The sequence below is a fragment of the Eufriesea mexicana genome, unplaced genomic scaffold (assembly GCF_001483705.2).
Source record: "Eufriesea mexicana isolate 0111107269 unplaced genomic scaffold, ASM148370v2 scaffold9405, whole genome shotgun sequence".
In the NCBI taxonomy this organism is placed as follows: Eukaryota; Metazoa; Arthropoda; class Insecta; order Hymenoptera; family Apidae; genus Eufriesea; species Eufriesea mexicana.
Window position 1 is genome coordinate 372,168 of NW_016917148.1, and position 20,045 is coordinate 392,212.

The 20,045-nt window shown below is 32.9% G+C and overlaps 2 protein-coding genes across 2 annotated transcripts in view; both read right to left on the minus strand.

Moving 5' to 3' along the window:
• numb (NUMB endocytic adaptor protein) overlaps positions 1-16,853 on the minus strand; it is a 134,798-nt gene extending 117,945 nt beyond the window's left edge. Inside the window, exon 1 of the mRNA XM_017907885.1 lies at positions 16,106-16,853. The gene's annotated coding sequence lies outside the window, so the exon portion shown is untranslated. The remainder of the gene's footprint in view (positions 1-16,105) is intronic.
• Positions 16,854-17,970: 1,117 nt separating this feature from the next.
• LOC108553111 (cytoplasmic dynein 2 light intermediate chain 1) lies at positions 17,971-19,391 on the minus strand. The gene is made up of 4 exons (XM_017907874.1): positions 19,026-19,391; positions 18,668-18,825; positions 18,319-18,562; positions 17,971-18,080 (listed from the first exon to the last, which is right to left on the minus strand). The coding sequence occupies exons 1-4, from the start codon at positions 19,287-19,289 to the stop codon at positions 18,009-18,011; spliced, it is 738 nt and encodes a 245-aa protein (XP_017763363.1). The 5' UTR covers positions 19,290-19,391; the 3' UTR covers positions 17,971-18,008.
• Positions 19,392-20,045: the final 654 nt, after the last annotated feature.

The following is a 20,045-nucleotide window of genomic DNA, read 5'->3' on the forward strand; positions in this document are numbered from 1 at the left end:
GCAACTGCAACTTCTCTTATAAAGAAGAAAGCAATGAAAAATGATTTCAACTTTGTGTAAATGGTTGGAAATGATTATTTACAACGAAAATATCCTTTAACATATCCTAAATTTTTATTTTTTCTCGATATTGAATTCCTGACTCTTATCCAATCTCGAATAATTTTGAATTCTTTTACGTCATAATTACCATAAAAATCAAAATCATTTATGCTAGCCTTTTATTTTTTCTATTACCGATAATTTGCAGTCACTTTTTGCAAAATAAATGTTAATTTACGTATATTAATCATGTATGCTTATTTATTTTTATTATACCGTCCCATATGATTATCCGTGTATATTATATGCATTATCCATTACAGGTATCCATTACAGGTCCGGTACTTTTACAGTTAATATACACACGTGATTAAAAAACTAATAAATTTTCCTGTGTTTTTCTACCAACTTTCTCTAAGACTAAATCCTATCACTAATTACTGGAAACCAAGCCCATTACCTTGTACGGAGTGGACACCATATTAGTAGCTGCAAGAATGACTATAGTTACTCAAAAATTCTCTAACGAACACGAAGAAAAGAAATAAATAAATCAAAAATACAAAACTCTATTCAGAGGTTTCCCAACACTGATTTGAAAATTCAAAAAGATCCTAAATAAAAAGTCGAAATACTAAATGATAAAAGAGCCAAAAACTGAAGATTTCCTATCAATTAATTATAATTAATTTAACATCCTTAACATTAATAGCTAAATATAAATAACTAATAACAACGATTCTAAATATAAATAAACCAAACTAATTCAGCACCCACAAGTAACGTACAACTTACACAGTGACGTAGCTATAGCTTCTACTACCCAAAAAGCAAACTCACTACTGTTGCACCACCAATTGTCAGCAAGTATTAATCGACTAATAAAAGTCAGTAAATAAACACGAATAAAGAAGCCATGCAATCGTGAAAAGTATCGCCCTGGTATTTTCCCGTGCAACAAACGTCACAGTGCTCAAACGTATCGTGCTTCCGTATCGCATAATTTACCATTTAAACTGGATATCCTTTAACCTCCATGAAGCAGACCGGCAAAATCTAAATCTAAATTCTGCAAGGCATCGATCGCGAAACTGGCATGAAAGCACGTCAGGCCTCTATTTCGATGCCCGAGCGTTCATGGTGAATTCGCGTTAATTGCAAGGCCTAGCAGGGCCGATTCGCGAAGTTTTCGCATCGGATGGTCTGATACGCTGATACCGCAGTCGTCTGCATTGCAGTCCGCCACGAATACCAGTGCCGTTTGACACGGTAACAGAGGAAGTACGCTGGCATAATAAATGTCACGTGTACGGCAAAGACAGTGTCGCGAGCAACGTGCCTCTGAAATTATCGCGCAAACACACTCGAATGCACCTACCGTCATCTAGCAAAGGGCTGCAGCTCGCATCCTGCTTTAATTTGCACGGGGCTATGGCAAATATGCGAAGACACGGCCGACGTGGGGGCTTTCAGCCGCGATTATTAAAGAACGCCGTTGCCAGAGACAATTTTTCGTTTGAACACTCGGCGAAACGGCGAGGAATTAGAGGGATTATGAAATTCTTCGACCAACGAAATAATAGTCGCGAGGGCCTTTGTGAATGGAAAAAATGTCGCCGTTGTTTGAGCCGATGGTTGACAGTCTTTGGGGGTTGTTCAAGTAACGAGGGTTGCACGGATATTTTCTTTTTATTCCTTTCGTCTGATTTTCCGCTTGGCCGTCGATCGATGTTATTTGCAGTTGCAAGAATTATTTTTAATTATTTCGGACTTAGATTCGTAAATAAAAATAGATTTTATACAGGAACCTTTTTCCATGATGATGTAACGTAATATAGTTATAACGAACCTTGTTTTATACATGTTACTCGCAATGTATAAATAATTCTTTATGAATTACTATGAACTCCATATATATCAGAATGCAAGTCCCGCGTCACTTGTTTAATTATTGAAACACAACTACGTCTATACTATGTTATATATACACGCGCAAAATTATCTCAAATAAAATCCGAAGTTCAGCTGATTTGTATAAACCTAAACCTGCCTACATAAAAAACATTTGTTTGACGGTTCTTTCTTATATTTAGTCATTTTTGTTTATAGTATTGCATGGAATATTTAATATTAAACTATATTTTATGACGGAACTTTTCTAATTGTACTATATAATGTTTAATAATAAAATTTGTCGTGAACATTAACTGATCTATTATATAACTTTTTTAATTCGAATCTAATTTACATGAACACGCGTAACGTGCATACTCGTTCTATTTATAATAGATATGACCCGAGAAAAGAAAAGATAATTATTAACGAGAAAAAATGATAAGTATAAGTTATAGTGCGATAATACGTAACACGTTGCGCTGTAAAAAATAATAAAATTATCAACAAAACGAATGATTCTTCTGGATAATTTTACATGCGAAGCTCTCTTCTATTACATATCAATATCACATTGATATTATGTAATATTATATGTACATTATTATATATTATTTAATAAGTTACTATACAGAATATACTAATAACGCATTAATGTATAGTAAACTGAGTCAGTAAATAAATTCGATAAGTAATATCATCACAATGCAATCGATCATCTCGGAAAAATATCCTAAACCTCGAACGACAGTTTCCTATACATCATCCCACTTCTTTTACCAACAAACTCTTTTATCTTCCTCGTCATCCCCTTGAATAAATTCCCCAATGCGAGTTCATACGTTTACTTTATTTTCACTTTCCTCGGTGTACTCGAAAAAGAAGAGATAATGGAGAAAAAAAATCATCGAAAAAGAAGATAAATAACCGAGAGTGAATTAAACGCAGTCGTTGCAGAAGAAAATAAAGGATAACGAACAATTCGATTGCAGAGTACAATTTCAATACCGAAGTCTGCATTGTTTAGACCTGTCGCGAAGAAGGGAAGAAAAATGGAGGAAAGTGGAGAGACAGGAGATCGAATTTACATAAGCACAGTCTCTGCATATTTATAGAATGCACGGCTCGAGGTTCAAAGATTCGAGTTCCGAATTAATGAACTTCATACAATTGGATGTAGACTTAATAAACCCCCGAGGGACAATGGGATGACCTACAACCGGATCCGTGAGCAAGGGTTGCATCGAAACAAAGGGCAAACTTAAGATATCGAAATGGCCAACAATTCCACGTAAATCTTCGTTAAATCTCTGTCACGAATAAGCATACTATAATTTCGATATAGGGTGTCTATTATATTAACAGAAAGACTATTCGCCGGAATGGCAGAGGCAACTGCAGCCCCTACATTAAATTGCGCAAGGTTAGGTACATGCTAGATTATTTATTCGAAATAATGGAGGGACGAATCGATGCCGACAGTGCAAGATTCCTGGAATATAGAGACAAGAATAGGAAGAATAATAAAATGAAAGATATTTTTAGACAGGTATTGGTTCTAAGAAAGGCTAACAAATATCGCAATATATTAACAAGATACTTTCAAGTATCGATGAATATGTTATTATTTGTGGACTCGTTTAATAACATATAATTTAATTATTAAGCAAATTGTTTATATTATTTATTCCACGATATTAATTTATATTAATTCAGTCAGTTATTTAATTACCTATCATACCATATCCCAATTAATTTGAATATTTGTCAAAAATTGTTTAATACCAAAACTCCTTTAACTTTTTCCTACTTGCTATCACGTATACCTACAATTCTACTAATTTCTCGTCTAATTTCTATACAACGTATTCATCTCAAATTTATTTAAAATTCTTTTTTAATATCCTTGATAAACATGTAAAATGTCGCGTTACACTAAATTATTATTTCGTGATAAAACTATTAATTCGTGTGAGACGAAAATTTAGTTGGTCCAACACGCATTATCATCGATAAAAATTTGAAAATTTGCCTTGCGATGGGAATATCAGTTTGATTAAAAATCTATTTCGATTGAAAAGCATTTCGTTGTATGCTAGTAGGTCAGTGTCCCAAAAAGCGGCTAATTAAATTAGAATCACCGATCTGACATGCACAATGCAGATTGATCTAACCAATTTAATTCCCGAATAGAACAAAAGCAACGGAGATCCGAACGTGTCGTGAGACGACACCACCCACGTCCTTCGAAAAACTCATCCCCAAAGTGTCAGGCACACGTCCCACGGTTTAAAAGGACAATGATCGAATTGTTCGGAGGATAACGAGCATTTGCTTCGTTATGGAATACAATTGATCCGGTTGCCACGTGGCACACGTATCTACGTGCCTACTAGCCTGTTGGAAGTATTTGTTCAATTTGTTCGTACTTACCCAACAAGATCGTTATCCGGCCATTCATCGATTCTTCATTAAATCAACGCGCGCGGGAAATTTTCGCCTGCCATCGAGAAAGGACTTGCGTGAGATCCTTTCCAATTTCTTAGGTCTTTGCATCGGTTTACGTAATCACGTCGACTTTGTGCGTGTTTAATAATAAGCTATGATAATCGCTGTGCATCTTTCCATTTTCTTTTACGTTTACCTTTGTATATCTTATTTAACGTTCTTATCGTTAATAGTTTATTTCACCTGTGCGAATCGTGTGCTGCATAAATTCGTTTCTTAATAACTTATAGTAATCATTGTGTACATTTCCTTCTTCATATTTCTATTATATTGGAATTTATATTTTATACTGATTTTACGTCTGTATTTTTATTTCATGTTTAACGACGTTTGAGTATACGTACAATTTGAGAGAATGAGTATTTGGTATATATATATATTCACTTCTCAATAATTTGAAATAATCGTGGGGCAGTCCTTTGTTTTCATATGTATGTACAGTATGTTTTATTTATTTCGCTGAATATTTTATGTTAATTTTGTACTTATACGTGTATTGTATATTATTCGTGTACCGGCATACAATCGTTGTAGATAATTTACAACAAAGACATTTGCTCCGTAGATTCAGTTTTTATTTATATTTTGTAATAACCTTTGTGTACGAAAGTATTTCACTTTGTAGTTCTTCTTCTATCATATTTATTGGACATATAAATTTAATATGTTCGTGTATCATGTGAAGTAAAGGATATGCCACGCAACGTTAAGAATGAAATTCTGAAGCCTCGAGTTACTATCAATTTCCATTCACTGTCCTCGATATAGCTTTTCGACCAAAGGTAAAGCAGCATAATCGATGTTACACAAACGTTCATAATAAACGTTCAACGCGGAACACTCTTCGTTGTTTCACTGTGCTTATGGTTATACTTTAAACGGTGTATCCCATACGTCGTCGGAAATGTAAATATTAATGACAAGCAGATTATGTGCGACTAACGGGACTCACATTGTTCCTCGAGTATCATAATTCTAGTAAAAGTGCAAGTAAGTATACTTCATTTTCGAACTGTTGAACTTTTGATGATATGCAGAAAGTTCTAGCTTTCGTAAGCAATAAATTGACTCTAACATTTGCATAGAACTTTTCATGTGTTATGTATGTCACGACGCTTATATTTAGAACTACCAAAGTGCATATTCTATCAAATATAAAATACAGGAGACACCTACGTGGAAACGAGAGGAAACTAAAATTCGATATGGTTTGAAAAATGATAAGTCGTAAATAGACTTTTGGATTAAATCAAATACTTCATTTGAGCTTTAATTATTCCATCTTCTAATTCTTCATGGTCACATGATGGGTTTAATTCGATATACCACATAATTCGAATTTTTGTTTAATTTTATGTCGCAAAGTGACCCTTTGGATCGTAATTTAATTCAAACTTTAATCAAAGTGAACGAAAGTTGTATGATAATGAAAATTAAATGAATATTTTATAGAAATTACATTTCAGAATCAAATTATGACTACCTTTTGAAAGTACTTTATTAAATATAAACCAATTGGAATAAAATATTAGAAAGACTCGAACCAGAAAGGGTTAAACACTACGACTTTCTATTTTCCGTTTAATCTTTGTTGAATTATAGCAAACCCATTTATTTCTACACTGTTCAACATACCATTAATACAGAAATGAGCAAAGAGGGAAGAAAAGTACTTCAAAAAATGGTAAAAACTATACCTTGAATCACATTTGTAAAGGAAAACGTGTCTTTTGAAAGTGAAAGAAATTGAATTGTTTCAAAAAATTAAAGAACCTTCTTAACACAGTGATCCCTAGCATGAACTGAGAACTTAGATTAAAGCATTAATTAAGTATATCAACTATTGGAATAACAATCAAAATCCCATACAATATTTCACGTTTAGCAATACCAAGTAACTGGAAGGTAAAATATACCCGGTGCAGCCATACTGAGATTTTGAGATAATCCGCTTGTCCAATCGTGTAAACTTTAACATCTGACCGATTGTACTACTTCATCCTACAATAGAAGCTACTATGCAACCTTTGGGCCATAGAACATTGCACGTCGAAATCCCACTGTCGTGGTCTGAACTCCCCTAGGACAACAAAACCCAAATTCCTGGATCCTGGAATCCTGAACCGAAACACTCAGAAACTAACTATTCTATTTCACACTAGTACTACCAAATCAATCAGAAAGGCTTCAGTTGGCTTTTACTTCTTCCAGTTGCTTTTGGCATAGTCAATATTAACACAACATTAGAACTAACACCTAAAGAACGGATAAAATATAATAAATGAATATTAATCCAAATTAATTTACCACAGCAAATTCAATTTATACAAAAAAGAAAAAATACACAGGGCATTCCATTTAAGCTGACACAGCAAAAAATCTCATAAGCAAGTGACTTAAAAGAAATAAGCTGACATGTGTTTTTTATTATTTTATTTTATCCCTTGTTATTTAGTACTTTTATATTTTGTAGTAGAAAATATTAAAAGACAGATCATTTCCTTTAACATAGCTGTCTTCAGAATTTTTCCTTGTCTTAACTTAAATAGGATATCCTGTATATATGCATGAAAAATAATTAATCCAGATTAATTTATCATTACAAATGGATTTATATCGGAAAGACAAAATATATGCGAGTATAACAGGTAATTAGTTTGAATTAATTTACTACAGCGAATGCAACGCATATAGGAGTAAAGCCAAACCAAAAGTGAAGACTAATTAATGCAAATTAATTTTCCACACGAATACGATATGTAGGAATGAGAAATGAGCTTAGTATCCTAAATAAGCAACGATGACCACGGATATCGCCCTTCCTCACTACCATCTTCGGTCAGGTTCAGAGAGCCTTTCTTTCGTAACTCAACTACCAGTTCCTTTCCTTTACACCTTACCACGACCACTCGCAAATTAATATACACCTTTCCTTTTCGCGTAGGAACAAACATTGCTCAGCACTGCGGCAGCACTTGCTACAAATGAAATTTGCTACCTATCCGTGACGTATCCCTCGGAATGTTGTTGGATCGCTGAATAATTATTCCTCATTAGTGACATTTAACGTTGCAACTACCAAATCGAACAAAATCACTCCTCTCAAACTATTCGCTTCTATATCTTACTGAAAGCATATTGGTTTTGATCAGAAACAGCATATTGACTTTAATTACTCAACTCTCACTGAAGTAGGAATTTAATTATTACATATCCTCAGGTATTTCTCTTCAAACTCATAGAATAAGAAATAGTACTCCTCCAATTGCCAATTGGTAGTTGTCCAATCAAACGCTTAAACTGAAAACACAACTGTAGTTAAACAAAACAAAAAAAGCAAAGATAAACCGTTCTTGGAAAAGAAGAATATTCGAATACTTTCTTCTGGAACTGACCTACTTGCTTCTTATTCTTACCTAGCTCTCGAAAATTTCGACTTTGTTAAATTTGCAGCCCTCTTGGACTTTGATTTCTTTAAATTCGACACTTTCTTGAGTTCCAAGGAGTTTCGGGACTTTGTCTATGAAGCTAAGAACGTGATAGGTTAGTGACACGAGTTATGCGCATTTTACTTTCATTAATTCTTTAATCGAAAAGCATCAATTATACGACAAACCTCGACACATTTCAGACAGTCATTTATTTCTATCAATTTAATGAATGACTTCTGTACATCCTTGACGTTGCAAGTATAAGTTCAAACATGAATCATACTCATTGCTTTAAGCTAAATACCAGAGTACAACTTCTATTTCCACAAAAGATATTTCTTTCTCAACCCTTTCGTTATGAAGAACATATACAGGATGAGTCATCAAAAAGTGAAAACCAAAATATTCTCCAAACTATCAATTACATAAAGAAAAGCCTGAAAAATTGAACGGTTTTGGGAAAAATATAATCCAATGTAACGTGATTCCTTTTAAAAATCTGTTTAACCTAATCATTTAATGTGTCACTAGATACATAAGTAGAATATTTCTTTTCACTTACATATACATTATGTTATAATTAATATTATAGTATGAATGTCATTAATTTTATAATATTAACATATCATTATATAATATTTTATAGTTAATATTACGATATTAATTATAATAATACATGATACTCTGATTACCTTGTACCATATATTATTATATTACTATAATCATAAAATAATTAAAATTTTTGAACTTGGAATTGAAAGAATTTCATATGAGAAAAATGTTATATTATAATTATGTTATGATTAAAATTTTTAAACTTGAAATTGAAAGAATTTCGTATGAGAAAAATATTATATTATAATTATTTTATGATTATAGTAATATAATAATATATGATATAAGATAATCAGATTATCATGTATTATTCTAATTAATATCGTAATATTGACTATAAAATATTATATAATGATATGTTAATATTATAAAATTAATGACAATCATACTATAATATTAATTATAACATAATGTATATGTAAGTGGAAAGAAATATTCTACTTGGCTATTACTTGGCTATTAGAGATAAAATTTTGGAACTTGAAATTGAAAGAATTTCGTATAAGAAAAATGTTATATTATATCTCTAATAGCCAAGTAACTCACTACTTTCTGTACATAATCTTCTGTCCATGAGTTATTCAAATACATATTATGTCCTTCTCTAAGAGGTGTTAATGCTCCCGAGTGAATCGTCCGTTAAAAATCTATAAGTACATTTATCTTGTAGTGTTGATAAGATCTTATCCAGCCGTTTAAATCCGTCGTTTAAATTTGCCCAATAAAGGAAACAAGCGATACGAGATCTTCGTCTGATCTACGTTCCGTATTCGCATAATGGTATGTTGTCGGTCTGTTGCGCGGTACAATTTTGGGTCATTGAATAATAACATCATAATTTTTGGGGTAAAATAAACTAACAGGCGCGAAATACAATAAAATAAACGATACAAATAAAACAAGCGAAGCGCAGATTAAATATCTGTATCCATTTTTGTAAACCAGAGCAGCGAAAATATTGCTTTAACGTTGCATCTATTACCCAAGATCTTGACCTGCTTTTGCAGATAATTTTCCTCGCGACCAGTTTTCTTTTCTCCTTTTCATGAGCTTTAGGAAGTAAAAGTTGCTTCGATGTTAACCACATCGATTCTAAGGTAAGATATTTCCGACTCTTTGTTAAACGATTATTCAAGTATAGTACTTAATTTTGACTTCTCCAAAGGAGAGACGACTACTCTAAAGATGAATGCTCTGTAACTAGAATTTTGTTACAATAATTGTTACGAATGGATTGTTTGGTATTAGTACAATGAAGAAATAATCGATGTCAAATGATTGGATAAAAAATAAAATGAGACTTGAAAAATGACGTTATGTACATGACGTCACAAAAGAAGAAGAAATTCCGCTTATATTTAGTTTTTAGAATATTTAAAAATATTAAGAATTTTAGATTATTTTTTAAATTAAATGCTATATTGATGATAATTAAAAATTTCGGCTCCTTGTTTAATTTTATTTTTCTACGAAAGTGACTGCCCTAAAAAAGTTGAACACTCTATAGCTAGTACTTCATCTGCTTTCGTGAGAAAAAAGTTATAATTAATTGCAGTTTCTCTCTCTCTCTGATTTCAAAAGCAGAAAGTAACGATTGTTATCAATAAACTGTTTGATACCAATACGATGAAATAATAATAGCTACGCAAGGGTATAATAATAAATATATAAAATGAGATTTAAATAGACACAGGAGTGCGTAACTTCTAAGCTACGTAACGTCATTGAAGTGACGTCAGATCACATTAAACACACTAACAACGTTTCTGCCTTATAAATAATTATTGGAAACAAAATATCCGCTCCTACTAATTCTTCAGAATATTTAACAGTAAAACTACCGACCTGTAACGAGTAATTATACTATACTTGATATAAACAAGTGTGTATAATTGTGTTTATACAGAAATGAAATTCAATATTAATTTTATTAGAAGTATTCGAATGCTTTCGGTAATTGGAAAAGTAAAAGCCTAGATCCTGACACGTACAGTAGTTGTAGAAATAAATATATCTAAAAGAGATGATCTAGAAATATGTATTTTTGTACAATTTATTAATAATGTTACTATCGAAACCCATTATTTCTATACATAACCATCGAAGAAAGATCATGAACGTTTCGTGGCTCACGCATATTCGTGATTCTATTACACCCACATAATTGTAAGTAACAGACGTATTACTCTCGTAGTACGGTTCGTGAAATCAATAAGGAGATATAATTGAACACCCAGCATAGTAGATAGTAAAAAGGAGACCACAATAGATCTGTACATCGACCGATTCGACATTGTAACACGTGCTATATTTGTCTGACAAAAGATGCAATAAACATTGCTGACAGGCTGTATAGCTCTACTTCTTATGCAAGCACAAATGCACCTTTCATGCGACATTATGTAATTGATTTTTGAAATAATGGAATTATCTTATCGTCTTCTTTCTAAAGAAAAATTTACAATTACTAAATTATTTAATTGCACGTTCTGTAATTTCCCATTTCATTTTCGACCCGATATTCTGATTTTTCCCAATAAAAATCTTTTAATAAAAAATATTTCAATTCAAAAGAAATTTGTAGATATGCCTAATGAGACTCACCCTATTTTGAAGTAAATGAATAATCTGCAATTACATTGTTAAACTATAAATGAAATTCACACGAGATACCAAAATGGTTGTTAAAGATGTTCGTTACAAATACCAAATTGGAGACTAAAAGCTCGTACTAAATGCTTAAATTCTCTAATGGGGTTTACGGTAATAAAGTGGTTTAAGTAAAACGGTTTAGTAGAGATATATATGTGTATAGGATATATATATAAGGGACATGCGTGAATGTACCTGCACGTATCATTTATCATTTATCATAATTATCCCATAGGATATCGTACTTCGCCCTATATCACAATGGTAGCAAAGCTTTCCATTAATTACGAAATTTGAAATCAATTATTATCACTTGATAACATCAACTAAGAATTAATTAACACTCTAAATAATAGCGAATCATAAAACTATAAATAACTATACAATTGCAGCTAAATTATCATCGTAACTACCTTCTGATTTCGAGACTATTTCGTATATCAAAATCATAGTACAAGTACCATAGTTATTAAACGTTCATATACACGAACACAATTTATCTTTAATCGTCTGTCATTTCTTCTAATTCTCTATCACCACTATTACCACGATTAGAATTTTGTATAATAATTATGAGGAAAAACACTATAACTCAATTCAGTTTTCTACTTTAACCTGAAATTTAGAAAGTGTAGGAATTAATAAATATTACGATATTATAAATAAATAAATAAGTAATTATGATAAATGAGACTCACTAATAAAACCCAATAATAAAATAATAAGTACACAAATTAATATTTAAAAGAACTTATAGATAATCCTTGGAGAACATACCAATACAACACAATAAGAAAGTAATAAGTCCACAGATTAAAATTATAACAATTATCAATAACTAATAAATACTAAATAACTATACTATATCTACACAAAAAGCAAAAATATAACTCTCGAGTCACTTGTCATAGAGGATTAAACTACCTCATCAAAATTTCACCCCACTGAAGTACCTCATAAACTAAACCAACCACTTAAGCACCATAATTTGCAGAACTTCCACAATTAACAATCGAACGAGCCATGAGCTCTGAAACATGAAGTACCATGTACACGAGCACCGGATAAATGTTCGAAAATAAAGATAAATATCCCGTTCATACCGCCATAAATTCATCGATCTCACGCCCCATTAATTTAGGGATGTCGCAAACCCTCGGAAAAGCCGTGGGCACCGACAAATTTCGATTACTGGAAATATGCTGGAGCAGCTTAACGTCTGATCGAGTACTGCAGTGGCATCCCGACGACCTGGCTCCGCCAGGTACGTACCTATTATGTATCATCAACGGCTCGCGTGAATCGGGCCCGCGAACCACCACTGATCTCTAGCCTCCTTGCATGCACGTACACAGGTGTAAACCTGTTGGTCGTGTTCACCTGGCCAATCGATAAGTCCCAACGAAACCGAAGCGACTCCTGGCAATCTGATAGCCGCGTAGGTAGCCTGACGTCACGACCGAATAATCCTTTTCGAGAGATCAGGGTCATCCCAGTCCCCTCGAGACTGTTGTCGATTAGGAAGAAACGAACGAAAGGTTGAAATAGAAAAGGGACTCGTACATATTTCGTTAACTGTTTTGGAACAAAACACTGGTGAAGGCACGTTAGGCGCCAGAAAACTCACGAAAACTTTTGAACGACTGAAATCGACTACTGTAATGTATAATATACTATAGTATAATAGTATAGTATATTTTAGTACATGTTATAGTTATTACTTCCAATGTTAAATGTTATTAATTGAAATGTTGTTAACGGTACACTATATTGGTAGAAGTATGTCGGTGATATTTGAAGAAATTTAGATATATAATTATTACAAAATGTGTAGATGTCTATTGAAAAGAAATCACGAGAAGAACTGTGAATTAATGCACCGTGTGTATCTAAATGATTAGTATAACTTCACTAAAATATTGATCTTTCTTTGTTGGATTTTTTAATTTAGTAGCCATTCATTCTACCTACTAATAGTTTAGTGGAGTTTGATTACTGCCAACATTGCACGTTATACTTAACAAGTAAATATTTTGAAAATATTACGTATATTGTTAAATTTTTCTGATATTAGCCATAAGCTCAAAATATCGCGAATATTAAAAAAATATTGCATTCTTGTTCGTGTTATTTTTTACTAATATACAAACGTAACATTTTTCTATTATTCGAATCAAAGTTTTAAAATGTGTAACATTTTAAAAATTTGCTTAATTTTTTAAACACGTAAATGTAATTAATAACACTATCACAAGACAGGAATGATGCAAACTACATGAAAATTTTATGATTCATAACAAATTCGTCTAACACCATTCAAAACTCACTTAATTAATATTGAAACATTGAGAATGCAATTAATCCGGACATAAATGAGCGAACGCGTTATTAAAACATATAATGACTATTTTAACCCTGAAGGAAAGACAACAATGTTTCCGACAGCCTGACGGCAACTATTACGTGAAAAACAAGAGAAAGAGCAGGATATATACAAGAGAATGCATCCTTAATTTATTAGTCATTATTAAGTAATTATGTGCAAAGCAAAAGGCTTCTTAAGGTACTAATTAGTAGGAGCATTCTGTTCCTTTAATGGAGATAAAATTTTAATTAATTGCTCCGGCAAGATAGGAGATTTATCCTAAGATGATAAACGAGTGTTCGACAGCCACTTCATGGATGATAGAGATTTGCAAGAACAAAGGAATCCAAAGCCCAAGGACCAAAAGAATCGAAAGAAAATTTTTAACGATCTCTAAAATGAAAAAAAAATACCTGTAACAAAAAATATATAATTACAAAATATGGTAACATAAAGTTTTACAAATTGCTGCTACAATTTTCGCAGAATAGCGTGCTAACGAAGAAACAAAATTGTCTGATGTCAAGCAAATCCCGTTTTAAAGATCAAGGTCAACAAGACCATGGCGTAGCAAGACTAACTGCAGACTTAAAATAAGAGATTTAACCTTTACTACAGAATTAATAGCGACTGATTTTTGAAGGGCCTTTCAAAAGCTGAATGCTGCGGTAACCAACAATTCCGTTATTCTGTTCTATTAAAAAACAAAAAAAAAAACAAAAAAAAGCAAAAAACAAAAAATAAGTAAGTAAAGAGAAACATCGAATCGAAATAACAGTAAGCTGTCGTAAATAGAAAATTCGACAAAGACGAAATTACAAAAATATGAAAATTATTTTTCCTAGACGAAGGTAAACGTAAAACGTTTAACAAATATCCGAAATTTCGAATAATAGGTATTTCCAAAGAATAGCTATACAAAAAATACTTGACTCATAACACACACCTTTGCGATATTTTAAACATGTTCATATGCAAATTTGCTTGTCGGTAAATAAAGAGCTGTATCTCAGTTTTGTTTTCTAAACGAATATAAACCTCTTTTCCTCAATTTGAGATGATATTCGCTTTATCCCAGATTCCTCGTGTTGTTCTCCCTACGTTTCAAACATGCAGTATTTAAGCGATACTTCATTCAAGATCAGAAATACACTTGACGTGCTCGGACTTATCACTGACGGATGAAGTTCCGTGATATCAAACTATTATTCAGCGGCTGCCTTAATCTCCAAGACTTTCTAGGATGTGGTTACAAGAAAGGTGCTAAAATTTCATAATAATATCATTATTTCGATTATACATTTTATATGAAAAATAAAAAAAAAAATGTTTAAAAAGAGGAAATACCTTGTTAAAATAATCATGGAAACGTTACCTCAAATGTATTTGTTATTTTATATAACAAATGAAATTTTATACAACTTATGTGGTCGACATAGGGATTATTATATGACAGATGAAATTTCATCACTGCGATGCGTGATTTTAGGCGCAATGCGTATATTAAATATTTCAAAAACTTCGACATCCTGTATAGCTTATCATTCGACATAGATATGATCAAGATTTTTATTATGCTTTTGTTATTATGCGACTATCTTCGGTATTCCGATATTCACGAGATAGTTTTCGATATCCCTTAAGAAATTCTATCCTTTGATTATATATTCGATGTTTCAGAAGCTTTCTACATCACCTGTACAACATGAAGATTGAATAAAAATATTGTCATATTATACATACGATTTCATCACTTTAATACCAGATATACGATTTCGTATACATGTTTCACACCATCATATAATCGAGTGGAATTAGAAATGCGACATATATATATATATATAGAAATATGTCAGACTACCCGTGCTACTTCCGTATAAGTCATCGAATCGTAGGCAACAAGATAACCTAACGCCATTAACTGACCGACGTCCACCAGGTAAACGTATTCAGACGTGTCGAATATACGAATTCTAATCACAACATTTCCCTAACGCCACGACCTACAACGTATAGACATTGACGAAACATTATCCGTAACAATAACACGAACGTTCATTCGGATGAAAAACTCTCATGTTAAATGCCAGTCGTCACAGTGCGTGTAATTAATTTGTATTACAGGCTCATTACCTTTTGCTCGCGAGCTACGGTACCAAAAACACGCTCGAATTGCTGACACGCGTCTGCGAACGCGACGATAGCCCTTAGGGTTCCTCCACACGCACACGAAACGTCGAAAGAACGCAATGGCCGCTTAAGCGATATTTACGCGGCTCGATATTGATCATCCAAAAAACTGGATCCCGTAGAAGAAAGATGCGCGTAAGAAAGACGACCAGATAACTGTCCAGACAGGGCGCGTTCACACCGGAATCGATAACCGCGAGAAGCAGCCGCAGGAGGGGGCGACCTACGATCATCGCGATATATATTTCGAACATCGTGTCGGTCGACGAGAACAAGTCAATTCTCGATTTTATCGATTCGACACGATCGAATTACGAGGCCTGATTCATGCTAACAGGTGTACCGATCGCTGACACAGATTTGGGAGGAGCAATCACTGACACCGTGACGATCTTGTTTTTCGACTCACCTGTTCGAATCGCCGGTGCAACTCCGTTAGCAGACGATTACGAAACACGCGCGACACTTCCTGGGCGACACGATGTTCCAGTGTCAAATTCGCGATGTATGCTGTCGTTCGCGGTAGAGGGGATAGACACAAAGCGACCGATCTACGGTGGCGAGATAGAAAAACCGCGCGAATAACACGAGGGATAGAGGGCACAAGATGGATAAAGGAAGAGAAAATGTGAAAGAGAAAGACAGAGAAGACAGCAAGGGAGGGAGGTGACAGGAGCGCCGGAAAGATAACAGCCGCGAATCGGTTGAACCAGTAGTGCAGTAAAAATTCGCGTGGACAGTTGACTGTTGGCTCTTTGCAGGGGCGCGACAAGCCCGGACAGAGCACACGGCACGCGCGCCTCTCTATCACAGCGGCATTTTCACTGAGGAAACCGAGGCCAGAAAGCGAGAGGCCCGCGACGCAGCGAAAACCCCCCCAGTCGGATCCCGTTTTCGTAAACGCTCGACTCCAACTATCCGCGTATCGGGAGCGACCCGTGTACCTCGACGCGCATGCGCATCGCAGCGTAACGCGCACGCGTCACTGTTCGCTACCGCTGCTCTTATCAGCGCACTACTCTACTGCCACTAGGAATCGGGAGCCGTGCGACAATACCCTCCCCACCCTTCTTCGCCGCTCCAGCTCACCCTATACACCCTTCGATTTCACGGTGAACTGCTGTTGGAAAGGGCGAAAGAACAGACGCGTGCGCGATGACACGAGAACGTGTAATTTCATCTCTACCGAGTATGGAAATCGCATTTAAATGATTGATTTAGAGAAAAATCACTAGCTTTACTTTTACAAATACAAAACTTATTGAAACTGTTATGACGGAGAACATGGTTCATATCTATGATACGACAAATTTGTTAAATCATATTTGAATTAATAAACAATTATTCCTTTGATGAATTCATTTGCCATTGAATATTTGAAATTGGTTTAAAGAATGTAAGAAAGAGGATTTGAATTTTTTCTTATGCAAATCAGTATTGATAAAAGTGGATATGTAATTGATACAAGGTAGTATAATCTTAGGTATGAAGCAGTGTTCACAATCATATCTGATGATACATAAATTCAAAGTATCGTGACTCTCCTTTTGGAATCAATTGATAACATATTGCTGACTATAAATATTCACAATGAGAATGAAAATATGTAAATTATAATTATTAATTAAAAACTTCAATTTGTTAAGTTTATTCGATTACGAAATATCACTATTGTTATTCTTAATTATTTTTCTGATTTTAATAGGAAACTATTATATTCGAAAGAATTAACAAAGTACTTTGTATAGAATTATGTACTTATATATCACTTATATGTGATAAATATACTTTACCATATGATTTTATCGACGCAGCGATTGTAAGCAGTAATGCTAGTTCTAATTCAGCATACAAAGTAGAGATGGCGCAATATAACAAGACTAATTTTATAAATTCTACACAAACGTGTGTGCATAAACCTAATAATCATATAAATGCAAAACCTCACTCAAATTTAAGATCAAACTTCGACTATGATAATTATGATTTGTATGATGTTGAGCCGAAATCAAATGATCTTAAAAAAAATCTAACTGATATAAAATATTGCCATTAATAGTATACAACTAAATTCTATATACAGATAATTGCAAACTTACAAATTCTTACTTATTTATTATTGGTATTATGTTAAATACAAATCAAATAAGGAAATTTGAGTGGAATTTTTTGTTTGTCGAAAATTTCTTTCAACCTCAGCAAGATCACATATATGACGAACATATATTATAAGAGAATTTCTTTTACTCGAAAGATTTCTCTCGCTTGTCACATATCCATAACAAATTCTTGCAGCAAAACATTATCTAACCTCATGATGGATCCGGAATTGGAATTTGCGGTATGCGCCCTTCTAACATATCGTGAAGAAGAATATTAATTTCCTACAAATAAATTACTTTTTACTATTTTCACTATTTTGAAAGAAATAATCACTATGTTCGTAATATTAAACAAAAGCCTATTGTCAACAATTACTTTAAAATATAGAGTTTAGAATTTTCTGAAATGTAACTAATGTGATTAATAAAACATTTATAAGTTAAAAAAGTAAGAAAAAAGGATGAAAAACACGTTTCTTCCTTCTTTACAACATATTAATTAAATTATTTAGTAGTATACCTCTTCTCTCTGAGATCGTAATCTATCGATGATCGGTTCATTAAAGTTGGGATCGTTACTTGGATCCTCTAGAACAATTTCGTTGCTTCTTGACTCTTGCGGTATACGAGTAACGTAAATCTGTTTGATGGTATCTAAGATAGCCGAAGATCTGCTTTGAGGAAATTGCAAATCGATCGATGAGAAGGAGTCAGCACCGGCCGACATTGCTAATGGCTTCTCGAAATCCATACACTTGATGTCGCTGATTTACCATTTTCAAAAGGGAGGAAGAAAGTCAATTTCATATAAAAATTTTGAAATATCGTAATATGTTCCCATTATATTGATAACTGACACATAAACTTACGATAATTGAGTGCCAAATCCGTAGTGAGATAACAAATCTTTAGTTCTTCGTAATAAAGACTTATCTTTCGCGGAATGATAATAAAGTCCTGCTCCTAAAATATGAGCTACAGCTCGTAACGTTTGCCCGACTAGTTCTATTTTATCGAAGCCTAAATCCTATTTCACAATTATCGAATATATAATTTTGTAACAGTTTTAATTTTATAAATGTTTATAATAATAATAATAAAAGCAATTTAATAAATTTAATAAAATTATAATTTTAATAATTCGTATAATTACACAGAGTACAATTATAATATTATGGTGAATGTACTTTATAGATTATACTATATTGGAAAAAGTGATTAAGGTACCTTAAATTGGTCGTATTTCCCACCTATAAAGCAAAGTTTCAATGGAAATGGATCAACTTCTTTTTCCACTGCTTTTTTCCTTTCTTTAATACGCTGTTGTTTAAGCTCTTGAATCATTTTGTTATCGTAACTCATTTTCATTGCGCTACGAACAACCGAAAGAGCTTCTTCTAATGTATTCCACAAAATCTCCGGTTGTGATAAATCCAATACAACCAATATCGTCACATGATATGGAGAATGGGTTAAAGACGAACCTGTCATTGCAGCTGACAATAACGAGGAAGTTAACTGCCCTACTTCCCAAACATGCACGATATTTTTTATCTGTACCGATAATAAAAGTTAAAAAAAAAACAAATTTCAATTAAATATTTTTAAAATTATAACATAGCTATGAAAAGTTACGTAATAATGAATTTCATGTCTTTCTTTGTTCCATGCATTTTGTCACTGGTCGTAACTGTACAGTAATAAAAGTTGTTAACATATTGTCACAGAATTATATTACATAAATTGTTGTGTTATGTAAACAGATCATCACTTATTTGCGTACATACATAAACATTCGTTACGAAATAAAAAGATTCAAATCTAGACGTTTAAAACTTTTTATCTTAATTACTGATATACCATGATTATTTACATTTTCGTATTCAGAATATTTTTAACTATTTGTTTATGAATAATTCAAATTATCGGAATTACGATACTTTCTAAAATCGGAAAATATACTTTATTTATTTGTTTAATAAATTACTATTATTTAATCTTCTAAAAATTATTCAAAATTTGTATATTTTATATATTTGTTATTTAAATGAAACGGCATTCAAATAAACAGAAAACTTACTAAACTCTTTCCAGCTTTACGTCCAAAAGAATAATCCAGTGCAATAGTTGGTTTTGGTGTTTCATCTTTTTCAAGAAATCGATGTATTATCGTAGTTTTACCCTAGGAATTCATATTTCCTTTTCATGAATGCAAGTATATAGGTGTATAGATTGTAATATTATTTA

What these genes read in the sequence shown, in the direction of transcription:
- LOC108553111 (XM_017907874.1), bottom strand. Translation starts at nt 19,289, where the DNA reads ATGACAGGTTCGTCTTTAACCCATTCTCCATATCATGTGACGATATTG. An exon ending in GGATTTGGCACTCAATTATC is followed by an intron (nt 18,563 to 18,667) that starts GTAAGTTTATGT and finishes ATGGTAAATCAG; the next exon opens with CGACATCAAGTGTATGGATT. An exon ending in TACGATCTCAGAGAGAAGAG is followed by an intron (nt 18,081 to 18,318) that starts GTATACTACTAA and finishes ATTTATTTGTAG; the next exon opens with GAAATTAATATTCTTCTTCA.